The 26,985-nt window shown below is 46.3% G+C and overlaps 2 protein-coding genes across 3 annotated transcripts in view; both read right to left on the reverse strand.

Annotated features, from left to right (window-relative positions):
- Positions 1-7,126: 7,126 nt before the first annotated feature.
- LOC135573745 (uncharacterized protein DDB_G0271670-like) lies at positions 7,127-8,123 on the reverse strand. The gene is made up of 2 exons (XM_065023441.1): positions 8,116-8,123; positions 7,127-8,015 (listed from the first exon to the last, which is right to left on the reverse strand). Exons 1-2 carry the CDS (start codon positions 8,121-8,123, stop codon positions 7,127-7,129), a joined length of 897 nt encoding a protein of 298 aa, XP_064879513.1.
- LOC115116006 (short transient receptor potential channel 6-like) overlaps positions 8,081-26,985 on the reverse strand; it is a 70,889-nt gene continuing 51,984 nt past the window's right edge. The window contains exons 12-17 of one of the 2 annotated variants that reach the window (XM_065024033.1): positions 25,427-25,538; positions 24,989-25,184; positions 23,909-24,493; positions 11,325-11,381; positions 9,376-9,451; positions 8,081-9,109 (exon numbers count right to left, since the gene is read on the reverse strand). In XM_065024033.1, coding sequence (XP_064880105.1) covers positions 8,961-9,109; positions 9,376-9,451; positions 11,325-11,381; positions 23,909-24,493; positions 24,989-25,184; positions 25,427-25,538 — 1,175 coding nt within the window. In that variant the 3' untranslated portion in view covers positions 8,081-8,960. The remainder of the gene's footprint in view (positions 9,110-9,375; positions 9,452-11,324; positions 11,382-23,908; positions 24,494-24,988; positions 25,185-25,426; positions 25,539-26,985) is intronic. The other variant, XM_065024034.1, reaches the window with a different exon arrangement.

Raw genomic sequence — 26,985 nt, forward strand, 5'->3', positions numbered from 1 at the left:
ACAGCTTCTGGAACGGTAATGCTGGTCTGAGCATGAAGTGCCTTGCTGCTGACGTCGTCTGGAACGGTAATGCTGGTCTGAGCATGAAGTGCCTTGCTGCTGACGTCGTCTGGAACGGTAATGCTGGTCTGAGCATGAAGTGCCTTGCTGCTGACGTCGTCTGGAACGGTAATGCTGGTCTGAGCATGAAGTGCCTTGCTGCTGGAACAGCTTCTGGAACGGTAATGCTGACCTGAGCATGAAGTGCCTTGCTGCTGACGTCGTCTGGAACGGTAATGCTGGTCTGAGCATGAAGTGCCTTGCTGCTGGAACAGCTTCTGGAACGGTAATGCTGGTCTGAGCATGAAGTGCCTTGCTGCTGACGTCGTCTGGAACGGTAATGCTGGTCTGAGCATGAAGTGCCTTGCTGCTGGAACAGCTTCTGGAACGGTAATGCTGGTCTGAGCATGAAGTGCCTTGCTGCTGACGTCGTCTGGAACGGCAATGCTGGTCTGAGCATGAAGTGCCTTGCTGCTGGAACAGCTTCTGGAACGGTAATGCTGGTCTGAGCATGAAGTGCCTTGCTGCTGACGTCGTCTGGAACGGTAATGCTGGTCTGAGCATGAAGTGCCTTGCTGCTGGAACAGCTTCTGGGACGGTAATGCTGGTCTGAGCATGAAGTGCCTTGCTGCTGACGTCGTCTGGAACGGTAATGCTGGTCTGAGCATGAAGTGCCTTGCTGCTGACGTCGTCTGGACCGGTAATGCTGGTCTGAGCATGAAGTGCCTTGCTGCTGACGTCGTCTGGAACGGTAATGCTGGTCTGAGCATGAAGTGCCTTGCTGCTGACGTCGTCTGGACGGTAATGCTGGTCTGAGCATGAAGTGCCTTGCTGCTGGAACAGCTTCTGGAACGGTAATGCTGACCTGAGCATGAAGTGCCTTGCTGCTGACATCGTCTGGAACGGTAATGCTGGTCTGAGCATGAAGTGCCTTGCTGCTGGAACAGCTTCTGGAACGGTAATGCTGGTCTGAGCATGAAGTGCCTTGCTGCTGACGTCGTCTGGAACGGTAATGCTGGTCTGAGCATGAAGTGCCTTGCTGCTGGAACAGCTTCTGGAACGGTAATGCTGGTCTGAGCATGAAGTGCCTTGCTGCTGACGTCGTCTGGAACGGTAATGCTGGTCTGAGCATGAAGTGCCTTGCTGCTGGAACAGCTTCTGGAACGGTAATGCTGGTCTGAGCATGAAGTGCCTTGCTGCTGACGTCGTCTGGAACGGTAATGCTGGTCTGAGCATGAAGTGCCTTGCTGCTGGAACAGCTTCTGGGACGGTAATGCTGGTCTGAGCATGAAGTGCCTTGCTGCTGACGTCGTCTGGAACGGTAATGCTGGTCTGAGCATGAAGTGCCTTGCTGCTGACGTCGTCTGGACCGGTAATGCTGGTCTGAGCATGAAGTGCCTTGCTGCTGACGTCGTCTGGAACGGTAATGCTGGTCTGAGCATGAAGTGCCTTGCTGCTGACGTCGTCTGGAACGGTAATGCTGGTCTGAGCATGAAGTACCTTGCTGCTGACGTCGTCTGGAACGGTAATGCTGGTCTGAGCATGAAGTGCCTTGCTGCTGACGTCGTCTGGAACGGTAATGCTGGTCTGAGCATGAAGTGCCTTGCTGCTGACGTCGTCTGGACCATATGGTTTTCCTGGGTTGACACGGTGAAAGTATTGCTTGACGTCATTCACAGAGATCTGTATATCAACAGCTGTCTAAGGCCAGTTTCTGCTGCAATGTAAAATCACACGTCAAACCTGCAAGGTAATTTTCGATGGTCTCTGCCAGGCTTTCCTACTGTCTTTGTCCTTGAAAATGTTTTCTGTCTTTGTATGCTGCCTTGCACTACTTCATTTTGCTTATGACATGCCTCTGAATATGTGTCCTTTCCTCTTTACTACCACCTGATTTAAACACACCTTTTCTCTGGTTGAGGAGCTCTTTTAATACCTGAGTTACCCACACTATATTCCTGGGGATGATGTTGACTTTCTTTTTGGGAATAACGAGATCCTCATAGAAACGGATGAACCCTTCCAGGTCAGAGCGGTTTGTCAGACCATGAGACAGCCCTTCCAGGTCAGAGCGGTTTGTCAGACCATGAGACAGCCCTTCCAGGTCAGAGCGGTTTGTCAGACCATGAGACAGCCCTTCCAGGTCATTGGTCCAGTCAGACCATGAGACAGCCCTTCCAGGTCAGAGCGGTTTGTCAGACCATGAGACAGCCCTTCCAGGTCATTGGTCCAGTCAGACCATGAGACAGCCCTTCCAGGTCATTGGTCCAGTCAGACCATGAGACAGCCCTTCCAGGTCATTGGTCCAGTCAGACCATGAGACAGCCCTTCCAGGTCAGAGCGGTTTGTCAGACCATGAGACAGCCCTTCCAGGTCAGAGCGGTTTGTCAGACCATGAGACAGCCCTTCCAGGTCAGAGCGGTTTGTCAGACCATGAGACAGCCCTTCCAGGTCATTGGTCCAGTCAGACCATGAGACAGCCCTTCCAGGTCATTGGTCCAGTCAGACCATGAGACAGCCCTTCCAGGTCAGAGCGGTTTGTCAGACCATGAGACAGCCCTTCCAGGTCATTGGTCCAGTCAGACCATGAGACAGCCCTTCCAGGTCATTGGTCCAGTCAGACCATGAGACAGCCCTTCCAGGTCATTGGTCCAGTCAGACCATGAGACAGCCCTTCCAGGTCAGAGCGGTTTGTCAGACCATGAGACAGCCCTTCCAGGTCATTGGTCCAGTCAGACCATGAGACAGCCCTTCCAGGTCATTGGTCCAGTCAGACCATGAGACAGCCCTTCCAGGTCAGAGCGGTTTGTCAGACCATGAGACAGCCCTTCCAGGTCATTGGTCCAGTCAGACCATGAGACAGCCCTTCCAGGTCATTGGTCCAGTCAGACCATGAGACAGCCCTTCCAGGTCAGAGCGGTTTGTCAGACCATGAGACAGCCCTTCCAGGTCATTGGTCCAGTCAGACCATGAGACAGCCCTTCCAGGTCATTGGTCCAGTCAGACGCTTCAGGAGTCCAGCTTTAAATCTACACCTTTTTTAGCTTTCGCTCACAAAAAAACCCATCTACACCCGTGCATCAATGTAAGTAACGTAATAAAAAACTCCCAAATACGTCAGTTTAAGCTAGAGGTGTTTTTTTGTAACCTGGGCTGCACTGCATCCGCCCGATGTTGCACTGGCCCATCTGCGGTGAAAGGTGACACAGCCAGAGCGGTTTGTCAGACCATGAGATAGCCCATCTGCGGTGAAAGGTGACACAGCGAGAGCGGTTTGTCAGACCATGAGACAGCCCATCTGCGGTGAAAGGTGACACAGCCAGAGCGGTTTGTCAGACCATGAGAGCCCATCTGCGGTGAAAGGTGACACAGCCAGAGCGGTTTGTTAGACCATGAGACAGCCCATCTGCGGTGAAAGGTGACACAGCCAGAGCGGTTTGTCAGAACATGAGACAGCCCATCTGCGGTGAAAGGTGACACAGCCAGAGCGGTTTGTCAGAACATGAGTCTGTAGCTCCAGAACAGTTTGGCCTAAAAACTGTACTGAACAAAAAATATAAACGCAATATGTAAAGTGTTGATCCAATGTTCCATGAGGGGCGGCAGGGTAGCCTAGTGGTTAGAGTGTAGGGGCGGCAGGGTAGCCTAGTGGCAGGGTAGCCTAGTGGTTAGAGCAGGTAGCCTAGTGGTTAGAGCAGGTAGCCTAGTGGTTAGAGCAGGTAGCCTAGTGGTTAGAGCAGGTAGCCTAGTGGTTAGAGCAGGTAGCCTAGTGGTTAGAGCGTTGGACTAGTAACCGGAAGGTTGCAAGACATGTAAAGTGTTGATCCAATGAGCTGAAAGAAAATCACAGCAATGTGCCAGACGCACAAAACGCTTATTTCTCTCAAACGGTTTGAACACATGTGTTTACATCCCTGTTAGTGACTTCATTGAAATGGATTGAATAGAGCCTTATGAACACACTATTTCTTACATTTACACTCCTTGACCTTGTTTTGTATCATTTGTGGAATATAGTTGACTATTTTGAGCATCTTAATGCCGTTTTTAATAACCTCATATTTTAACGGTTGGCCGTTTCATAGGCTACATCAATGTACTAGTGTGGTGACTGGACTTGATATTACAGTGATTCAATAGAATTAATGTAATGTAACTGTGTGGGAGCAGTCATCTAAATGAGTGGCAGGACTTCCAGTATCAAACCCTCCTGTAGAGGGAAGTATGCAGGACAGAAAAAAACAAAAAACATGATATTTTTAGATAAAAATATTTTATTGACTCCACACTAAAAATAAGAAAGCAATAAAAACACATCATCTAGATCAGTGGTTCCCAAACTTGTTAAAGTCCCCTACCCCTTCAAACATCCTTTCCTCCAGCTGTACCCCTTCAAACATTCAACCTCCAGCTGTACCCCTTCTAGCACCAGGGTCAGCACACTCTCAAATGTTGTTTTTTGCCATCATTGTAAGCCTGCCACACACACACACTATACAATACATTTATTAAACATAAGAGTAAGAGTTTTTGTCACAACCCGGCTCGTGGGAAGTGACAAAGAGTTCTTATAGGACCAGGGCACAAATAATACTATAATAATAATCAATCATTTTGCTCTTTATTTAACTAACTTACAAATAAAACCTTATTTGTTCACAAAAATTGTGAATAACTCACCACAAGTTAATGAGAAGGGTGTGCTTGAAAGGATGCGCATACCTCTGCATTGTTGGGTTGTATTGAAGAGAGTCTCGGTCTTAAATCATTTTCCACACAGTCTGTGCCTGTATTTCGTTTTCATGCTAGTGAGGGCCGAGAATCCACTCTCCATAGGTATGTGGTTGCAAAGGGCATCAGAGTCTTAACAGCGCGATTTGCCAAGGCAGGATACTCTGAGTGTAGCCCAATCCAAAAATCTGGAAGTGGCTTTTGATGAAATTCTGTTTTCATAGAACCGCTTGTTGCAATTTCGATGAGGCTTTCTTGTTCAGATATCGGTAAGTGGACTGGAGGCAGGGCATGAAAGGGATAACGAATCCAGTTTGTGTCTTCCATTTTGGGGATGTACTGTACCTGTGCACCCAACTCACTCAGGTGCTTCGATAAATCACATTGACATTGTCCGTAAGCTTCAGTTCATTTGCACAGAAGAAAATCATACAATAATGGAAATAGAAGAGCTCTAACTTCTTAATCATAGCCTCAATTGTATCCCGCACATTGAATATAGTCTGTATGTTATAACAGCGTTACATGGTCGCTGCCCATATCATTGCATAGTGCAGAAAATACACAATAGTTCCGGGGCCTTGCTTTAACAAAGTTAACCATTTTCACTGTAGTGTCCAAAATGTCTTTCAAGCGGTCAGGCATTTCCTTGGCAGCAAGAGCCTCTCGGTGGATGCTGCAGTCTACCCAAGAGCCTCTCGGTGGATGCTGCAGTGTACCCAAGAGCCTCTCGGTGGATGCTGCAGTCTACCCAAGAGCCTCTCAGTGGATGCTGCAGTGTACCCAAGTGGCGTCGGGAGAAACCGCTTGCACGCGCGTTACCACTCCACTATGTCTCCCTGTCATGACTTTTGCACCATCAGTACAGATGCCAACATGAGCAGCAGCTATGTTCGGCTACATACGGACCGTTAGTGGAATTCCCACGAGAGAGTAACGGTTAATGTGATTGGATGTTAATTATTTGACTAGGCTACCTGTATTTGACATTGTGTTGTTATTTCGCTGAACACTAGATGGTTTAATTTGATTTTTGGCAGTGAAACGAGGCTACTTAGGCGAGGAGAAAAAAAACTCACCCAAATGTATCGCCCCATTGGAAAATAGAAATGGACTGTTTGAAAATGTGAAAAAAAAAGTGAATCACATTTTTATTTGGCGTACAATGAGTACCCCAGTTAGGGATTAGCTGATCTAAATGACAAGGGCCTGTCTCTTTGACTTGTAGGTGTCATCAGACTGGGGGTAGGGAGAGTGGGGACATCAGACTGGAGGTAGGGAGAGTGGGGACATCAGACTGGAGGTAGGGAGAGTGGGGACATCAGACTGGGGGTAGGGAGAGTGGGGACATCAGACTGGAGGTAGGGAGAGTGGGGACATCAGACTGTGGGTAGGGAGAGTGGGGACATCAGACTGGAGGTAGGGAGAGTGGGGACATCAGACTGGAGGTAGGGAGAGTGGGGACATCAGACTGGAGGTAGGGAGAGTGGGGACATCAGACTGGAGGTAGGGAGAGTGGGGACATCAGACTGGGGGTAGGGAGAGTGGGGACATCAGACTGGGGGTAGGGAGAGTGGGGACATCAGACTGGAGGTAGGGAGAGTGGGGACATCAGACTGGAGGTAGGGAGAGTGGGGACATCAGACTGTCCCCTGGATTACAGCACAATACAACATCCACATTCTGAAAGCATCCTTGTGTTTTTGGCTTAAGTGCAGGACATGTTAAGTTCTTGTCAGTGGCATGTCTACTGCAGAAGTCCCTGTATGTGTTTGCTGGTTCCTTTTCAGTCGGTTAACTTGGTACAACACAGCTATGGGGAGTTTGCACACTAGATCCTTCTACTGAAAAACATTAGAATCACACCTGACAAGGCCAATTAACACCATGCCTCACCAGAAGCCCTGCCTCCACAGGTGAAAAACCAGAGGAACGTTCTTCACCTCCAGCTGAACAGAACAATTCACACAATTCTTTCGTGCCAGATGCCTACAAGCTCTCTCTCTCTCTCTCTCTCTCTCTCTCTCTCTCTCTCTCTCTCTCTCTCTCTCTCTCTCTCTCTCTCTCTCTCTCTCTCTCTCTCCCGAGGAGCGTGTAGGCTTCCTTAGAAGGCTTTGTGGGACTGAATTTGTCTATCCTCTCCTGGGTGCCTATAATTCGGCGGAGTCTGAGTTGCAGTATACGGGGTTGATCTGGACTCACTTTCGAATGATGCTGTTGTGTCTATGGTCTGTTCTAGGGGGGGTTCTTAAAAGAAGATTGAGGGTTTGTCCTGCTACTGATGCTTTCCACAGTCCTGCTACTGGTGCTATCCACAGTCCTGCTACTGGTGCTATCCACAGTCCTGCTACTGGTGCTATCCACAGTCCTGCACCGCTACTGGTGCTATCCACAGTCCTGCTACTGGTGCTATCCACAGTCCTGCACTGCTACTGGTGCTATCCACAGTCCTACTACTGGTGCTATCCACAGTCCTGCTACTGGTGCTATCCACAGTCCTGCTACTGGTGCTATCCACAGTCCTGCTACTGGTGCTATCCACAGTCCTGCTACTGGTGCTATCCACAGTCCTGCTATTGGTGCTATCCACAGTCCAGCTACTGGTGCTATCCACAGTCCTGCTACTGGTGCTATCCACAGTCCTGCTATTGGTGCTATCCACAGTCCAGCTACTGGTGCTATCCACAGTCCTGCTACTGGTGCTATCCACAATCCTGCTACTGGTGCTATCCACAGTACTGCTACTGGTGCTATCCACAGTACTGCTACTGGTGCTATCCGCAGTACTGCTACTGGTGCTATCCGCAGTCCTGCTACTGGTGCTATCCGCAGTCCTGCTACTGGTGCTATCCACAGTCCTGCTACTGGTGCTATCCGCAGTCCTGCTACTGGTGCTATCCGCAGTCCTGCTACTGGTGCTATCCGCAGTCCTGCTACTGGTGCTATCCGCAGTCCTGCTACTGGTGCTATCCGCAGTCCTGCTACTGGTGCTATCCGCAGTCCTGCTACTGGTGCTATCCGCAGTCCTGCTACTGGTGCTATCCGCAGTCCTGCTACTGGTGCTATCCACAGTCCTGCTACTGATGCTATCCACAGTGCTGCTACTGGTGCTATCCACAGTACTGCTACTGGTGCTATCAGCAGTCCTGCACCGCTTGCCTCTTTTTCCAGACTCTTTCGATGAGCTTAAGACAACCTGTGCCCAGCCACAGTCTGACAAGCTGATGTTGCATGGATAATTCCCACTGCACGGATATGGAGGGGGCGGGGATTTTCCACATGCTTCCGGTGGATGAGAAGCTAGCTGGCTACCTAGACCCGTTGGCTAACAAAGGGATGACTAACTCCAACATGTTGCTCCCTAATAAGCAGCTGGACAAGGTGTACTGGGCCCAGGGGGTGGCGTACTGATCAGTAGAGGGCGGGAACTCCCCATAGCTGTGTTGTACCTGGTTTCCCTCTCTCAGGGAACAGAAGATACAGTAATGATGTTCTGCTGAGTCCAGGTGGTACTTGGAAAGAAGGCAGGAAGGACATCAATGCAGCAGCTGAAACCAGTTTCTTAAAACTCGTGTGTTATTGTGTTGTTGTGTGTTACTCTGTGTGGTGTGTGTGTTACTCTGTGTGGTGTGTGTGTTATTGTGTTGTTGTGTGTGTGTTATTGTGTTGTTGTGTGTGTGTTACTCTGTGTGGTGTGTGTGTTCCTCTGTGTGGTGTGTGTTACTCTGTATGGTGTGTGTGGTGTGTGTTACTCTGTATGGTGTGTGTGTTACTCTGTATGGTGTGTGTGTTACTCTGTGTGGTGTGTTACTCTGTGTGGTGTGTGTGGTGTGTGTTCCTCTGTGTGGTGTGTGTGTTACTCTGTGTGGTGTGTGTGTTACTTTGTGTGGTGTGTGTGTTACTTTGTGTGGTGTGTGTGTTACTCTGTGTGGTGTGTGTGTTATTGTGTGTGTTCCTCTGTGTTGTGTGTGTTACTCTGTGTGGTTTGTGTGTGTTCCTCTGTGTGGTGTGTGCGTTATTGTGTGTGTTACTCTGTGTGGTGTGTGTGTTGTGTGTGTTCCTCTGTGTGGTGTGTGTGTGTGTTATTGTGTGTGTTCCTCTGTGTGGTGTGTGTGTTCCTCTGTGTGGTGTGTGTGTTATTGTGTGTGTTCCTCTGTGTGGTGTGTGTGTTCCTCTGTGTGGTGTGTGTGTTATTGTGTGTGTTCCTCTGTGTGGTGTGTGTTGTAAGTCTCTCTCAACCTCCCCAGAAGCTCCTGCAGCTCCTCCATGTTGTGATTCTTGTCCTCCAGCAGCTCATAACGCAGACTGGAGATATCCTGCTTAATCTCTTTCAGCTCACCTACACACACACACACAGACCACACAGTTCGCGTTGAGTAAAGTTTCAAAACTACTCTGCATTTCTTATGACTGAAGTGTGTGTGTGTCATTGTGTGTGTTCCTCTGTGTGGTGTGTGTGTGTCATTGTGTGTGTTCCTCTGTGTGGTGTGTGTGTGCGTGTGTGTGTGTGTGTGTGTGTGTGTGTGTCATTGTGTGTGTGTGTGTGTGTGTTCCTCTGTGTGGTGTGCGTGTGTGTGCGTGTGCGTGTGTGTGTGTGTCAGTCACCTTCGTTGATCTCGTCATTTTCTTTGTCCGTCTGGGCTTTGATGATGTAACGTTTTATAAGGCGCTTCATGATCTTCTGCAACATACACACACACACAAACTGAACAGATAAACATACAAAATATACATTCATTATTGTAACCTGTAACTGAGTGAGTGGCGATTCCTCAGAGGAGGAAGGGGAGGACCATCCTCTTCACTGATTTTCATAAAAATGTAAATAGTGAAACATATATATATATATATAATATACTAAATACTGCATATTCACGTCACCAAATAATTGATTAAAACACACTGTTTTGCAGTGAAGGTCTACAGGAGCCTCAACAGCCACTCTGTAGGGTGGCACCATGGTGTACCCGGAGGACAGTTAGCTTCCATCCTCCTCTGGGTACAATGAAGGTCTACAGGAGCCTCAACAGCACTCTGTAGGCTAGCACCATGGTGTAGCCAGAGGACAGCTAGTTTCCATCCTCCTCTGGGTACATTGACTACAATACAAAACCTAGGAGGCTCATTGTTATCACCCCCCTTCCATAATTATGACAACTTCCGGAAGACGTCCTCTAACTTGTCAGAGCTTTTGCAGCATGAACTGACATGTTGTCCACCCAATCAAAGGATCAGAGAATGAATCTCGTACTGAAAGCATAAGCTACAGATAACTAGCACTGCAGTGCATAAAATGTGGTGAGTAGTTGATTCAAAGTGAGAGAATATGGAAATAGTTGAACAGTTTTGAACAAATACATTTCTTTAAAAGTTATTGAGAGGCAAGAGAAAGGGAGAGAGAGAGCTAGCTATATTTCGTAGTATTTTTTTCTCACACTTTTACTTAGTTAGCTACTTGATCTAGCTAGCTTGTTTAGCCTAATCAAAAACCCAGCTCAAAACAGAGAGGAATGTTACGTTAGCTAGCTGGCTATGGCTATCCAACACTGGAACTCTTAAGTCAAGGTAAGCTTTTGGTTGTATTCATTTATTGCCACCAGGGCACTCCGGTGTAACTGCTAAAATGCTTGCTGACTGTACTGCATGATTTTAGCAAGTTTACTAGTGCATTAGTTATGTTAGCTATGTTGACTATGATGTTAGCCTACATTGTGTCACCATATTATCTGTGTGTAGCATTTAGAGGGTATGATATGAAGCTTTGGCTTGGAAAGGTTTTTTCACCTGGTCACATACAGCTGATGTGTTGTGCACTGAAGTCCACAAGCGAAGGGAAAAGGTGAGAGGACGAGAGCAAGTAGATCAGAGAAGGATTTACAACGTGAAAAGTGATAATGCTGTTTGTATGTGGCTGCTACAAAATGAACTGTGTTTGTGTGTGATTAGGGGTGTATTCATTCTGCTTATTCTGTTGAAAAATGTTTCTTAAATGTTTCTTCTTTCTTAAACGGAATGAAACTGGGATAAACATAGCTGAATTGGTCCAATAGAAACTCTCGTTTGCATCTTAGATGGGGCGGCAGGTAGCCTAGTGGTTAGAGAGTTGGGCCAGTAACTGAAAGGTGGCTAGATTGAATTCCCGAGCTGTCGTTCTGCCCCTGAACAAGGCAGTTAACCCACTGTTCCTAGGCCGTCATTGTAAAAAAGAATTTGTTCTTAACTGACTAGCCTAGTGAAATAAAGGTTAAATACATAAAAATATATACTATCAGCTAGATGCAGACATGATGATATTGAATATGTTACTGTCTGTGACCTTGACTGTTAAGAATTCTCTTGACCTGTGAACCTACATTGTAAACTTTCATTCATAGGTTAGGTTCTATCAACGTGATGATAGGTTAAGGGAAAATTACAGTATCATGTAGTAGCCTAAACCTATCGTTGTTACATTGAGCTTTGTCCATGGAATATGAATGACAGTCATCCAATATGCTGTAATATAAATAAGGCCATGCTCATTAAAATAATAAAATAATCCTGGTCTATGTTACCTGGTATCTGGTGGGTCTCGGAGAGTTGCTGTATCCTGAAGCTTTACTGTCTCCCAGCTGGAACACACAGAGACACAGTAAATACTTATTACGATTGCTATAGTAATACCTATATAAATACGGATTCCCGTTAACATTTTACAGTAAGTTTTATAATCATCTGTAACTGCATTATAAACCAGTGAAAAACAGGTTACAACGCATTGGTCAAAATAGTGTGATCGGCAGTCAGTGCCTCCAGTTAACCATTTACAAATGCAATAATAGCAACCCTTATGTAATCATCATGCAACCTTATTTTCTATAGTTGCACAGTTGAACGTTATCTTTTCACATTTGGGTGTGGTGCATTGTTGCTCTGCCCCAGGAAAAGAAATGATTGGTTTTTGGACCAGTGGTCAGCTCCTATGATGTGTTTTGCCCCATGTTTGAAACGCTGATGATGATGATGAATTGGTGCGCTTTATCCCAGTCTAATACCCTCATAAAACCATGTATTATAAACATGACCCTTTACTACAGCCTTTGTTGATGAGCATGTGGTGTTTTCTATTGCATCAAACACTTGTTACTTTCATGTGCAAACGTAGAAGAAACAACATTTCAGGGTCAATGTTAAATTTTCTATTGTACCATTCACTTAAATATTTTGACCTTTTATGCTGTAGTCAACTAAAGTAACCTATTTTGTTTTAGCCAATTAGAAGCCTTGCTAAGCCATCATTGCATCAATAATTAGCCTAGCTTCTTCAAAGGAAGAGTTGCAGAGGACAGCTTTGTTACAAGATGACCTGAGGACTTTTTTTGTGACCTGGACTTCTCTTTTGTTGCACGCAGGGCATTTTCCTCCATGGATTACAGCATGCAGGGCATTCTGAGCATGTTGAGGACGCGGCTAGGGATGCCGTCTGGGCCAGCAGCCTTGCGAGGGTTAATACATTTAAATGTTTTTCTCACATTCTCTCACATGGAGAAGGAAGGAGGGGGGGGTGCAGTCCTTGTTAGCGGGGCGCGACGGAGGCACTGTATCCTCAAAGTGGGCAAAGAAGGTGTTTAGTTTGTCTGGAGGCGTGACGTTGGTGTCTGTGCCGTGGCTTTTTTTTTTTTGTCCATTATTTCCTGTAGACCCTGCCACATACGTCTCTTGTCTGAGCCGTTGAATTGCGTCTCCACCTTGTCCCTGTACTGGCATTTCGCTTGTTTGATTGCCTTGCGGAGGGAATAACTACACTGTTTATATTCAGCCTTTCCATGGTTGAATGCGGTGGTTCACGCTTTCAGTTTTGCACAAATTCCGCCACCCGTCCACGGTTTCTGGTTAGGGTAGGTTTTAATAGTCACAGTACAACATCTCCAATGTACTTCTTTCTAAAATCACTCACCGAGTCAGCGTATAGGTCGATGTTGTTCCCTGAGGATGACCGCAACATATTCCAGTCAGCGTATAGGTCGATGTTGTTCCCTGAGGATGACCGCAACATATTCCAGTCAGCGTATAGGTCGATGTTGTTCTCTGAGGATGACCGCAACTTATTCCAGTCAGCGTATAGGTCGATGTTGTTCTCTGAGGATGACCGCAACATATTCCAGTCAGCGTATAGGTCGATGTTGTTCCCTGAGGATGACCGCAACATATTCCAGTCAGCGTATAGGTCGATGTTGTTCTCTGAGGATGACCGCAACATATTCCAGTCAGCGTATAGGTCGATGTTGTTCTTTGAGGATGACCGCAACGATACTGTGAACCATCAGATCCTCCTCTCCACCCTCTCCGAGTTGGGCATCTCCGGCGCGGCCCACGCTTGGATTGCGTCCTACCTGACAGGTCGCTCCTACCAGGTGGCGTGGCGAGAATCCGTCTCCACACCACGTGCTCTCACCACTGGTGTCCCCCAGGGCTCTGTTCTAGGCCCTCTCCTATTCTCGCTATACACCAAGTCACTTGGCTCTGTCATAACCTCACATGGTCTCTCCTATCATTGCTATGCAGACGACACACAATTAATCTTCTCCTTTCCCCCTTCTGATGATCAGGTGGTGAATCGCATCTCTGCATGTCTGGCAGACATATCAGTGTGGATGACGGATCACCACCTCAAGCTGAACCTCGGCAAGACGGAGCTGCTCTTCCTCCCGGGGAAGGACTGCCCATTCCATGATCTCGCCATTACGGTTGACAACTCCATTGTGTCCTCCTCCCAGAGCGCTAAGAACCTTGGCGTGATCCTGGACAACACCCTGTCGTTCTCAACTAACATCAAGGCGGTGGCCCGTTCCTGTAGGTTCATGCTCTACAACATCCGCAGAGTACGACCCTGCCTCACACAGGAAGCGGCGCAGGTCCTAATCCAGGCACTCATCATCTCCCGTCTGGATTACTGCAAATCGCTGTTGGCTGGGCTCCCTGCCTGTGCCATTAAACCCCTACAACTCATCCAGAACGCCGCAGCCCGTCTGGTGTTCAACCTTCCCAAGTTCTCTCACGTCACCCCGCTCCTCCGCTCTCTCCACTGGCTTCAGTTGAAGCTCGCATCCGCTACAAGACCATGGTGCTTGCCTACGGAGCTGTGAGGGGAACGGCACCTCAGTACCTCCAGGCTCTGATCAGGCCCTACACCCAAACAAGGGCACTGCGTTCATCCACCTCTGGCCTGCTCGCCTCCCTACCACTGAGGAAGTACAGTTCCCGCTCAGCCCAGTCAAAACTGTTCGCTGCTCTGGCCCCCCAATGGTGGAACAAACTCCCTCACGACGCCAGGACAGCGGAGTCAATCACCACCTTCCGGAGACACCTGAAACCCCACCTCTTTAAGGAATACCTAGGATAGGATAAAGTAATCCCTCCCACTACTGTTCCACTGGATGTCATAAGGTGAATGCACCAATTTGTAAGTCGCTCTGGATAAGAGCGTCTGCTAAATGACTTAAATGTTAAATGTTAAACATATTCCAGTCAGCGTATAGGTCGATGTTGTTCTCTGAGGATGACCGGAGCATATTCCAGTCAGCGTATAGGTCGATGTTGTTCCCTGAGGATGACCGCAACATATTCCAGTCAGCGTATAGGTCGATATTGTTCCCTGAGGATGACCGCAACATATTCCAGTCAGCGTATAGGTCGATGTTGTTCCCTGAGGATGACTGCAACATATTCCAGTCAGCGTATAGGTCGATGTTGTTCCCTGAGGATGACCGCAACATATTCCAGTCAGCGTATAGGTCGATGTTGTTCCCTGAGGATGACCGCAACATATTCCAGTACGCGTGATCAAAACAACCTTGAAGCGTGGCTTCCGATTGGTCAGACCAGTGTTGAATGGGTTCTCATGACTGGTACATCCTGTTTGAGTTTCTGCCTATAAAACGGTAGGAGCAAGATGGCGTCGTATTCGGATTTGCTGAAGGGAGGGTGGGGGAGGGCTTTGTATGCATCGCAGAAGTTAGAGTAGCAGTGGTCGAGTGTATTACCCCTGCGCGTAGTGCAGTAAAGAAGCTGATAGAATTTAGGTAGCCTTGTTCTCAAATTTTCTTGTTAAAATCCCCAGCTACGAGTCCAGTGAAGTTCCTTGAAGGCCGTCTTGGTGTCTGCTTGAGGGGGAATGTACACCGCTGTGACAACAACTGATGAGAATTATCTTGGTAGGTAAAATGGCCTGCATTTGATTGTAAGGAATTCTAGGTCGGGTGAGCAAAAATACTTGAGTTCCTGTATGTTATGATTACACCATGAGTCGTTAATCATGAAGCATACACCCCCGCCCTTCCTCTTCCAAGAGAAGTGTTTATCTCTGTCGGCGCGATGCATGGAGAAGCCCGGCTGAAACGATTCCAACTACATACCCCGAGAGAGTCATGTTTCCATGAAACAGAGAATGCTACAATCTCTGAGTTCTCTCTGAAAGGCAACCCTTGCTCGAATTTCGTACTGTATACAGCTGTGGCCAAACGTTTTGAGAATGACACAAGTATTCATTTCCACAAAGTTTGCTGCTTCAGTGTCTTTAGATATTTTTGTCAGATGTTACTATGGAATACTGAAGTATAAGCATTTCATAAGTGTCAAAGGCTCTTATTGACAATTGTCTTATTGACAATTTCAATCAATGAAGTTGATGCAAAGAGTCAATATTTGCAGTGTTGACCCTTCTTTTTCAAGACCTCTGCAATCTGCCCTGGCATGCTGTCAATTAACTTCTGGGTCACATCCTGACTGATGGCAGCCCATTCTTGCATAATCAATGCTTGGAGTTTGTCAGAATTTGTGGGTTTTTGTTTGTCCACCCGCCCCTTGAGGATTGACCACAAGTTCTCAGTGGGATTAAGGTCTGGGGAGTTTCCTGGCCATGGACCCAAAATATCGATGTTTTGTTCCCTGAGCCACTTAGTTATCACTTTTGCCTTATGGCAAGGTGCTCCATCATGCTGAAAAAGGCATTGTTCGTCACCAAACTGTTCCTGGATGGTTGGGAGAAGTTGCTCTCAGAGGATGTGTTGGTACCATTCTTTATTCATGGCTGTGTTCTTAGGCAAAATTGTCAGTGAGCCCACTCCCTTGGCTGAGAAGCAACCCCACACAAGAATGGTCTCAGGATGCTTTACTGTTGGCATGACACATGACTGATGGCAGTGCTCACCTTGTCTTCTCTGGACAAGCTTTTTTTTGGATGCCACAAACAATCGGAAAGGGGATTCATCAGAGAAAATTACTTTACCCCAGTCCTCAGCAGTCCAATCCCTGTACCTTTTGCAGAATATCAGTCTGTCCCTGATGTTTTTCCCTGGAGTGAAGTGGCTTCTTTGCTGCCCTTCTTGACACCAGGCCATCCTCCAAAAGTCTTCGCCTCACTGTGCATGCAGATGCACTCACACCTGCCTGCTGCATTCCTGAGCAAGCTCTGAATTGGTGGTGCCCCGATCCCGCCGCTAAATCAACTTTAGGAGATGGTCCTGGCACTTGCTGGACTTTCTTGGGCGTCCTTAAGCCTTCTTCACAACAATTGAACCGCTCTCCTTGAAGATCTTGATGATCTGATAAATGGTTGATTTAGGTGCAATCTTACTGGCAGCAATATCTTTGCCCGTGAAGCCCTTTTTGTGCAAAGCAATGATGACGGCACGTGCTTCCTTGCAGGTATCCATGGTTGACAGAGGAAGAACAATTATTCCAAGCACCACCCTCCTTTTGAAGCTTCCAGTCTGTTATTCGAACTCAATCAGCATGACAGAGTGATCTCCAGCCTTGTCCTCGTCAACACTCACACGTGTTAATGAGAGAATAACTGACATGATGTCAGCTGGTCCTTTTGTGGCAGGGCTGAAATGCAGTGGACATGTTTTTGGGGGTTTCAGTTCATTTGCATGGCAAAGAAGGACTTTGCAATTCATCTGATCACTCTTCATAACATTCTGGAGTATATGCAAATTGCCATCATACAAACTGAGGCAGCAGACTTTGTGAAAATGTATATTTGTGTAATTCTCAAAACTTTTGGCCACGACTGCAGTTTCCTAAGAATTCGAAGCAAGGCGACAGTCTCTGTCGGCGTCATCTTACACTACGTCTACCATAACTAGAGGCAGATACAGGACCAAGGTCTACCATGGTTCATAACTACAGGCTGATACAGATCCAAGGTCTACCATGGTTCATTACTAGAGGCAGATACAGGACCAAGGTCTACCATAACTAGAGGCAGATACAGGACCAAGGTCTACCATAACTAGAGGGAGATACAGGACCAAGGTCTACCATAACTAGAGGCAGATACAGAACCAAGGTCTACCATAACTAGAGGCAGATACAGGACCAAGGTCTACCATAGTTCATAACTAGAGGCAGATACAGATCCAAGGTCTACTATGGTTCATTACTAGAGGCAGATACAGGAACAAAGGTCTACCATAACTAGAGGCAGATACAGAACCAAGGTCTACCATGGTTCATAACTAGAGGCAGATACAGATCCAAGTTCTACCATGGTTCATAACTAGAGGCAGATACAGGACCAAGGTCTCCCATAACTAGAGGCAGATACAGAACCAAGGTCTACCATGGTTCATAACTAGAGGCAGACAGATCCAAGGTCTACCATGGTTCATAACTAGAGGCAGATACAGATCCAAGGTCTACCATGGTTCATAACTAGAGGCAGATACAGATCCAAGGTCTACCATGGTTCATAACTAGAGGCAGATACAGATCCAAGGTCTACCATGGTTCATAACTAGAGGCAGATACAGGACCAAGGTCTACCATAACTAGAGGCAGATACAGGACCAAGGTCTACCATAACTAGAGGCAGATACAGAACCAAGGACTACCATGGTTCATAACTAGAGGCAGACAGATCCAAGGTCTACCATGGTTCATAACTAGAGGCAGATACAGATCCAAGGTCTACCATGGTTCATAACTAGAGGCAGATACAGGACCAAGGTCTACCATAACTAGAGGCAGATACAGGACCAAGGTCTACCATAACTAGAGGCAGATACAGAACCAAGGTCTACCATAACTAGAGGCAGATACAGGACCAAGGTCTACCATAGTTCATAACTAGAGGCAGATACAGGACCAAGGTCTACCATAACTAGAGGCAGATACAGGATCAAGGTCTACCATAACTAGAGGCAGATACAGGACCAAGGTCTACCATAACTAGAGGCAGATACAGGACCAAGGTCTACCATAACTAGAGGCAGATACAGGACCAAGGTCTACCATAACTAGAGGCTGATACAGGAACAAAGGTCTACCATGGTTCATTACTAGAGGCAGATACAGGACCAAGGTCTACCATAACTAGAGGCAGATACAGGACCAAGGTCTACCATAACTAGAGGCAGATACAGGACCAAGGTCTACCATAACTAGAGGCAGATACAGGACCAAGGTCTACCATAACTAGAGGCAGATACAGGACCAAGGTCTACCATGGTTCATTACTAGAGGCAGATACAGGACCAAGGTCTACCATAACTAGAGGCAGATACAGGACCAATGTCTACCATAACTAGAGACAGATACAGGACCAAGGTCTGCCATAACTAGAGGCAGATACAGGACCAAGGTCTACCATAACTAGAGGCAGATACAGGACCAAGGTCTACCATGGTTCATAACTACAGACAGATACAGGACCAAGGTCTACCATAACTAGAGGCAGATACAGGACCAAGGTCTACCATAACTAGAGACAGATACAGGACCAAGGCCTACCATAACTAGAGACAGATACAGAACCAAGGTCTACCATAACTAGAGGCAGATACAGAACCAAGGTCTACCATAACTAGAGGCAGATACAGGACCAAGGTCTACCATGGTTCATAACTACAGGCAGATACAGATCCAAGGTCTACTATGGTTCATTACTAGAGGCAGATCCAGATCCAAGGTCTACCATGGTTCATTACTAGAGGCAGATACAGATCCAAGGTCTACCATGGTTCATTACTAGAGGCAGATACAGGACCAAGGTCTACCATAACTAGAGGCAGATACAGGACCAAGGTCTACCATAACTAGAGGCAGTTACAGAACCAAGGTCTACCATAACTAGAGGCAGATACAGAACCAAGGTCTATCATAACTAGAGGCAGATACAGGACCAAGGTCTACCATAACTAGAGGCAGATACAGGACCAAGGTCTACCATAACTAGAGGCAGATACAGGACCAAGGTCTACCATAACTAGAGGCAGATACAGGACCAAGGTCTACCATAACTAGAGGCAGATACAGAACCAAGGTCTACCATAACTAGAGGCAGATACAGGACCAAGGTCTACCATAACTAGAGGCAGATACAGGACCAAGGTCTACCATAACTAGAGGCAGATACAGGACCAAGGTCTACCATAGTTCATAACTACAGACAGATACAGGACCAAGGTCTACCATGGTTCATAACTAGAGGCAGATACAGGACCAAGGTCTACCATAACTAGAGGCAGATACAGGACCAAGGTCTACCATAACTAGAGGCAGATACAGAACCAAGGTCTACCATAACTAGAGGCAGATACAGAACCAAGGTCTACCATAACTAGAGGCAGATACAGGACCAAGGTCTACCATGGTTCATTACTAGAGGCAGATACAGGACCAAGGTCTACCATAACTAGAGGCAGATACAGGACCAAGGTCTACCATGGTTCATTACTAGAGGCAGATACAGGACCAAGGTCTACCATAACTAGAGGCAGATACAGATCCAAGGTCTACTATGGTTCATTACTAGAGGCAGATACAGGAACAAAGGTCTACCATAACTAGAGGCAGATACAGAACCAAGGTCTACCATGGTTCATAACTAGAGGCAGATACAGATCCAAGGTCTACCATGGTTCATTACTAGAGGCAGATACAGGACCAAGGTCTACCATGGTTCATTACTAGAGGCAGATACAGGACCAAGGTCTACCATGGTTCATTACTAGAGGCAGATACAGATCCAAGGTCTACCATAGTTCATTACTAGAGGCAGATACAGGACCAAGGTCTACCATAACTAGAGGCAGATACAGAACTAAGGTCTACCATAACTAGAGGCAGATACAGGACCAAGGTCTACCATAACTAGAGGCAGATACAGGACCAAGGTCTACCATAACTAGAGGCAGATACAGGACCAAGGTCTACCATAACTAGAGGCAGATACAGAACCAAGGTCTACCATAACTAGAGGCAGATACAGGACCAAGATCTACCATGGTTCATTACTAGAGGCAGATACAGGACCAAGGTCTACCATGGTTCATAACTAGAGGCAGATACAGGACCAAGGTCTACCATAACTAGAGGCAGATACAGGACCAAGGTCTACCATAACTAGAGGCAGATACAGGACCAAGGTCTACCATAACTAGAGGCAGATACAGGACCAAGGTCTACCGTAACTAGAGGCAGATACAGGACCAAGGTCTACCATAACTAGAGGCAGATACAGGACCAAGGTCTACCATAACTAGAGGCAGATACAGGACCAAGGTCTACTATGGTTCATTACTAGAGGCAGATACAGGACCAAGGTCTACCATGGTTCATAACTACAGGCTGATACAGATCCAAGGTCTACCATGGTTCATTACTAGAGGCTGATACAGGACCAAGGTCTACCATGGTTCATTACTAGAGGCTGATACAGGACCAAGGTCTACCATAACTAGAGGCAGATACAGAACCAAGGTCTACCATAACTAGAGGCAGATACAGAACCAAGGTCTACCATAACTAGAGGCAGATACAGGACCAAGGTCTACCATGGTTCATTACTAGAGGCAGATACAGGACCAAGGTCTACCATAACTAGAGGCAGATACAGGACCAAGGTCTACCATGGTTCATTACTAGAGGCAGATACAGGACCAAGGTCTACCATAACTAGAGGCAGATACAGATCCAAGGTCTACTATGGTTCATTACTAGAGGCAGATACAGGAACAAAGGTCTACCATAACTAGAGGCAGATACAGAACCAAGGTCTACCATGGTTCATAACTAGAGGCAGATACAGATCCAAGGTCTACCATGGTTCATTACTAGAGGCAGATACAGGACCAAGGTCTACCATGGTTCATTACTAGAGGCAGATACAGGACCAAGGTCTACCATGGTTCATTACTAGAGGCAGATACAGATCCAAGGTCTACCATAGTTCATTACTAGAGGCAGATACAGGACCAAGGTCTACCATAACTAGAGGCAGATACAGAACTAAGGTCTACCATAACTAGAGGCAGATACAGGACCAAGGTCTACCATAACTAGAGGCAGATACAGGACCAAGGTCTACCATAACTAGAGGCAGATACAGGACCAAGGTCTACCATAACTAGAGGCAGATACAGAACCAAGGTCTACCATAACTAGAGGCAGATACAGGACCAAGATCTACCATGGTTCATTACTAGAGGCAGATACAGGACCAAGGTCTACCATGGTTCATAACTAGAGGCAGATACAGGACCAAGGTCTACCATAACTAGAGGCAGATACAGGACCAAGGTCTACCATAACTAGAGGCAGATACAGGACCAAGGTCTACCATAACTAGAGGCAGATACAGGACCAAGGTCTACCGTAACTAGAGGCAGGTACAGGACCAAGGTCTACCATAACTAGAGGCAGATACAGGACCAAGGTCTACCATAACTAGAGGCAGATACAGGACCAAGGTCTACTATGGTTCATTACTAGAGGCAGATACAGGACCAAGGTCTACCATGGTTCATAACTACAGGCTGATACAGATCCAAGGTCTACCATGGTTCATTACTAGAGGCTGATACAGGACCAAGGTCTACCATGGTTCATTACTAGAGGCTGATACAGGACCAAGGTCTACCATAACTAGAGGCAGATACAGAACCAAGGTCTACCATGGTTCATAACTACAGGCTGATACAGATCCAAGGTCTACCATGGTTCATTACTAGAGGCTGATACAGGACCAAGGTCTACCATGGTTCATAACTAGAGGCAGATACAGGACCAAGGTCTACCATAACTAGAGGCAGATACAGGACCAAGGTCTACCATAACTAGAGGCAGATACAGAACCAAGGTCTACCATAACTAGAGGCAGATACAGGACCAAGGTCTACCATAGTTCATAACTAGAGGCAGATACAGGACCAAGGTCTACCATAACTAGAGGCAGATACAGGACCAAGGTCTACCATAACTAGAGGCAGATACAGGACCAAGGTCTACCATAACTAGAGGCAGATACAGGACCAAGGTCTACCATAACTAGAGGCAGATACAGGACCAAGGTCTACCATAACTAGAGGCAGATACAGGACCAAGGTCTACCATAACTAGAGGCAGATACAGGACCAAGGTCTACCATAACTAGAGACAGATACAGGACCAAGGTCTACCATAACTAGAGGATGATACAGGACCAAGGTCTACCATAACTAGAGGCAGATACAGGACCAAGGTCTACCATAACTAGAGGCAGATACAGGACCAAGGTCTACCATGGTTCATTACTAGAGGCAGATACAGGACCAAGGTCTACCATAACTAGAGGCAGATACAGGACCAATGTCTACCATAACTAGAGACAGATACAGGACCAAGGTCTACCATAACTAGAGGCAGATACAGGACCAAGGTCTACCATAACTAGAGGCAGATACAGGACCAAGGTCTACCATGGTTCATAACTAGAGGCAGATACAGGAACAAGGTCTACCATAACTAGAGACAGATACAGGACCAAGGTCTACCATAACTAGAGGCAGATACAGAACCAAGGTCTACCATAACTAGAGGCAGATACAGAACCAAGGTCTACCATAACTAGAGGCAGATACAGGACCAAGGTCTACCATAACTAGAGGCAGATACAGGACCAATGTCTACCATAACTAGAGACAGATACAGGACCAAGGTCTACCATAACTAGAGGCAGATACAGGACCAAGGTCTACCATAACTACAGACAGATACAGAACCAAGGTCTACCATGGTTCATAACTACAGGCAGATACAGGACCAAGGTCTACCATAGTTCATAACTACAGACAGATACAGGACCAAGGTCTACCATGGTTCATAACTAGAGGCAGATACAGGACCAAGGTCTACCATAACTAGAGGCAGATACAGGACCAAGGTCTACCATAACTAGAGGCAGATACAGAACCAAGGTCTACCATAACTAGAGGCAGATACAGAACCAAGGTCTACCATAACTAGAGGCAGATACAGGACCAAGGTCTACCATGGTTCATTACTAGAGGCAGATACAGGACCAAGGTCTACCATAACTAGAGGCAGATACAGAACCAAGGTCTACCGTGGTTCATAACTAGAGGCAGATACAGATCCAAGGTCTACTATGGTTCATTACTAGAGGCAGATACAGGAACAAAGGTCTACCATAACTAGAGGCAGATACAGAACCAAGGTCTACCATGGTTCATAACTAGAGGCAGATACAGATCCAAGGTCTACCATGGTTCATTACTAGAGGCAGATACAGGACCAAGGTCTACCATGGTTCATTACTAGAGGCAGATACAGGACCAAGGTCTACCATGGTTCATTACTAGAGGCAGATACAGGACCAAGGTCTACCATGGTTCATTACTAGAGGCAGATACAGATCCAAGGTCTACCATAGTTCATTACTAGAGGCAGATACAGGACCAAGGTCTACCATAACTAGAGGCAGATACAGAACCAAGGTCTACCATAACTAGAGGCAGATACAGGACCAAGGTCTACCATAACTAGAGGCAGATACAGGACCAAGGTCTACCATAACTGGAGGCAGATACAGGACCAAGGTCTACCATAACTAGAGGCAGATACAGAACCAAGGTCTACCATAACTAGAGGCAGATACAGGACCAAGGTCTACCATGGTTCATAACTAGAGGCAGATACAGGACCAAGGTCTACCATAACTAGAGGCAGATACAGATCCAAGGTCTACTATGGTTCATTACTAGAGGCAGATACAGGACCAAGGTCTACCATAACTAGAGGCAGATACAGGACCAAGGTCTACCATAACTAGAGGCTGATACAGTGGATGAACAGAGAGGTGTGTTTGTATGTGTACCTGGTTGAGCTGCGCCCCGTCAGGTGGCTGTGTATGGCTGTGTAGCAGCAGCTCTCTAACAGCAGTGGCCAGGCCCAGCATTGCTTTAGGACTAGGAACCAGGTTAAATGGGACGGGCAGGGTCCTGCCTTCCTCAAAGTAGGAGAACCACAGCTTGGCACGGGCAAACTTCCACTCCACATCAGCATCATCCTGTAACCAGGTAGAGAGAGAAGGAAGGAGAGAGAGAGCGAGAAGGAAGGTAAGAGAATGAAAGAGAGAGCGAGAGGAGAGAACGGGGAGAGAGAGAGAGAGAGAGAAGAAGAGAGGAGAGGGAGAGAAGAACAGAAGAGAGAGAGAGAAGAACAGAGAAGAAGGAAGGAGAGAGAGAGCGAGAAGGAAGGTAAGAGAATGAAAGAGAGAGCGAGAGGAGAGAACGGGGAGAGAGAGAGAGAGAAGAGAGGACAGAGAGAGGGAGAGAAGAACATAAGAGAGAGAGAGAAGAACAGAGAAGAAGGAAGGAGAGAGAGAGCGAGAAGGAAGGTAAGAGAATGAAAGAGAGAGCGAGAGGAGAGAACGGGGAGAGAGAGAGAGAAGAAGAGAGGACTGAGAGAGGGAGAGAAGAACAGAAGAGAGAGAGAGAAGAACAGAAGAGAGAGAGAGAAGAACAGAGAAGAAGGAAGGAGAGAGTATTAAACAGGTTTAGGAGAGTCTGACTGATGAGACCTTACAATGCCAGGGCCTCGATCCTGTGTGTGTGTCATGCATGTATTTAAGTGCGCGTATGTGTGTGCTTGCATGGGTGTGTTTCAAGTTTTATTTATCGTACGGGATACACATGGTATACATCGTCCAATGAAATGCTTACTTCCGGGTTCCTTCTCACCAATAAGAAATAACAAAAGATAAGAATATGAACACAAAGTAAATGGCTCAGTAGAATAGAATAAACATTTTAACATCAGTATAATACAGGAAGGCACAATTTATAGTCCAATGTTTACACGTTTTGGACAGGGGGATTGGGGGGCAAGTTCTTAAATGTTACAGTATTTACCAATCATATTAATAGTCTGGTAGCATCAGTAGTGGGGTGTGTACCTCTATCTCCTGGAAAGAGCTGTTTATCATCGCGATCAGCATGTTGAGCAGAACGATCACCATGGTAACATTGTAAACACCATACAGCACGTAGCCGATGTTCTCAATGAACTTGTGATCGTTGTTAATGACTACCGACTTCACCTCCGACAGGCCGAAGATCGCCCAAAACAGAGTCTTAAAGCTCTCCTCGAGACTGGAGGGAGGGAAGGGGGGAGGGGAAATAGAAGGGAGGATGGTGGAGTTATATGGAAATAAAATATAATTAGAATGAAAATAAAACCCTATGTAATGGACTGGGTTGAAACCATCTGAGTTAGCCTGCTGAGCTAAAGGCTGCACGGAAGTTGTTACTGTGTGTGAATGTAATGCGTGATAAAGGAGTCATTCTGCTTGGCCCCCAGGTGGTAGGACTGTGTGTGTGTGTGAATGTTTTACGTGGTAAAGGCATCGTTCTGCTTGGCCCCCAGGTAGTAGGAGTAGAGGTTGAACATTCCGATCATAAACGCCAGGAACACCAGGATAAAGATCACCATGAACTTCAAGATGTCTGCAACACACACACACACACACACACACACGGGAGGGGTGAGAAAGTGATATAATCAGGTATATTAACAGAGTGGTTATTGTTGTGTTTGGGTTATGAGATTATCAGGTAGAGTATCAGAGAGGTTATTGTGGTGTTGGGGTTATATATGAGATAATCAGGTAGAGTAACAGAGAGGTTATTGTGGTGTTGGGGTTATATATGAGATAATCAGGTAGAGTAACAGAAGTTATTGTGGTGTTGGGGTTATATATGAGATAATCAGGTAGAGTAACAGAGAGGTTATTGTGGTGTTGGGGTTATATATGAGATAATCAGGTAGAGTAACAGAGAGGTTATTGTGGTGTTGGGGTTATATATGAGATAATCAGGTAGAGTATCAGAGAGGTTATTGTGGTGTTGGGGTTATATATGAGATAATCAGGTAGAGTAACAGAGAGGTTATTGTGGTGTTGGGGTTATATGAGATAATCAGGTAGAGTAACAGAGAGGTTATTGTGGTGTTGGGGTTATATATGAGATAATCAGGTAGAGTAACAGAGGTTATTGTGGTGTTGGAGTTATATATGAGATAATCAGGTAGAGTAACAGAGGTTATTGTGGTGTTGGGGTTATATATGAGATAATCAGGTAGAGTAACAGAGGTTATTGTGGTGTTGGGGTTATATATGAGATAATCAGGTAGAGTAACAGAGGTTATTGTGTTGTTGGGGTTATATATGAGATAATCAGGTAGAGTAACAGAGAGGTTATTGTGGTGTTGGGGTTATATATGAGATAATCAGGTAGAGTAACAGAGGTTATTGTGGTGTTGGAGTTATATATGAGATAATCAGGTAGAGTAACAGAGGTTATTGTGGTGTTGGGGTTATATATGAGATAATCAGGTAGAGTAACAGAGGTTATTGTGGTGTTGGGGTTATATATGAGATAATCAGGTAGAGTAACAGAGGTTATTGTGGTGTTGGGGTTATATATGAGATAATCAGGTAGAGTAACAGAGGTTATTGTGGTGTTGGAGTTATATATGAGATAATCAGGTAGAGTAACAGAGGTTATTGTGGTGTTGGGGTTATATATGAGATAATCAGGTAGAGTAACAGAGGTTATTGTGGTGTTGGGGTTATATATGAGATAATCAGGTAGAGTAACAGAGGTTATTGTGGTGTTGGGGTTATATATGAGATATGGCAATGTTGTTATTAGCTATCAAGGTTTGTCAAAAGTACTTAGCAATGCTTAAGCTAGCTAGCTAAAATCCGGTGCTCTCCCCTCAGTCTTGGCTAAATAGTTAACGCTAAACTACATCTAAAGACATTTTGACGACATCACAATGAGGACAAGGTTTTCCTACTAATGATTTGCCTCCTTTAGAAATGTTATTGTTTTTCCAAGCCACTACAATGCACTTTAGACTAATTTTTTATCAACTCCAATTGAGAAGGCA

This window comes from Oncorhynchus nerka, linkage group LG10 (assembly GCF_034236695.1).
Source record: "Oncorhynchus nerka isolate Pitt River linkage group LG10, Oner_Uvic_2.0, whole genome shotgun sequence".
Lineage (NCBI taxonomy): Eukaryota > Metazoa > Chordata > Actinopteri > Salmoniformes > Salmonidae > Oncorhynchus > Oncorhynchus nerka.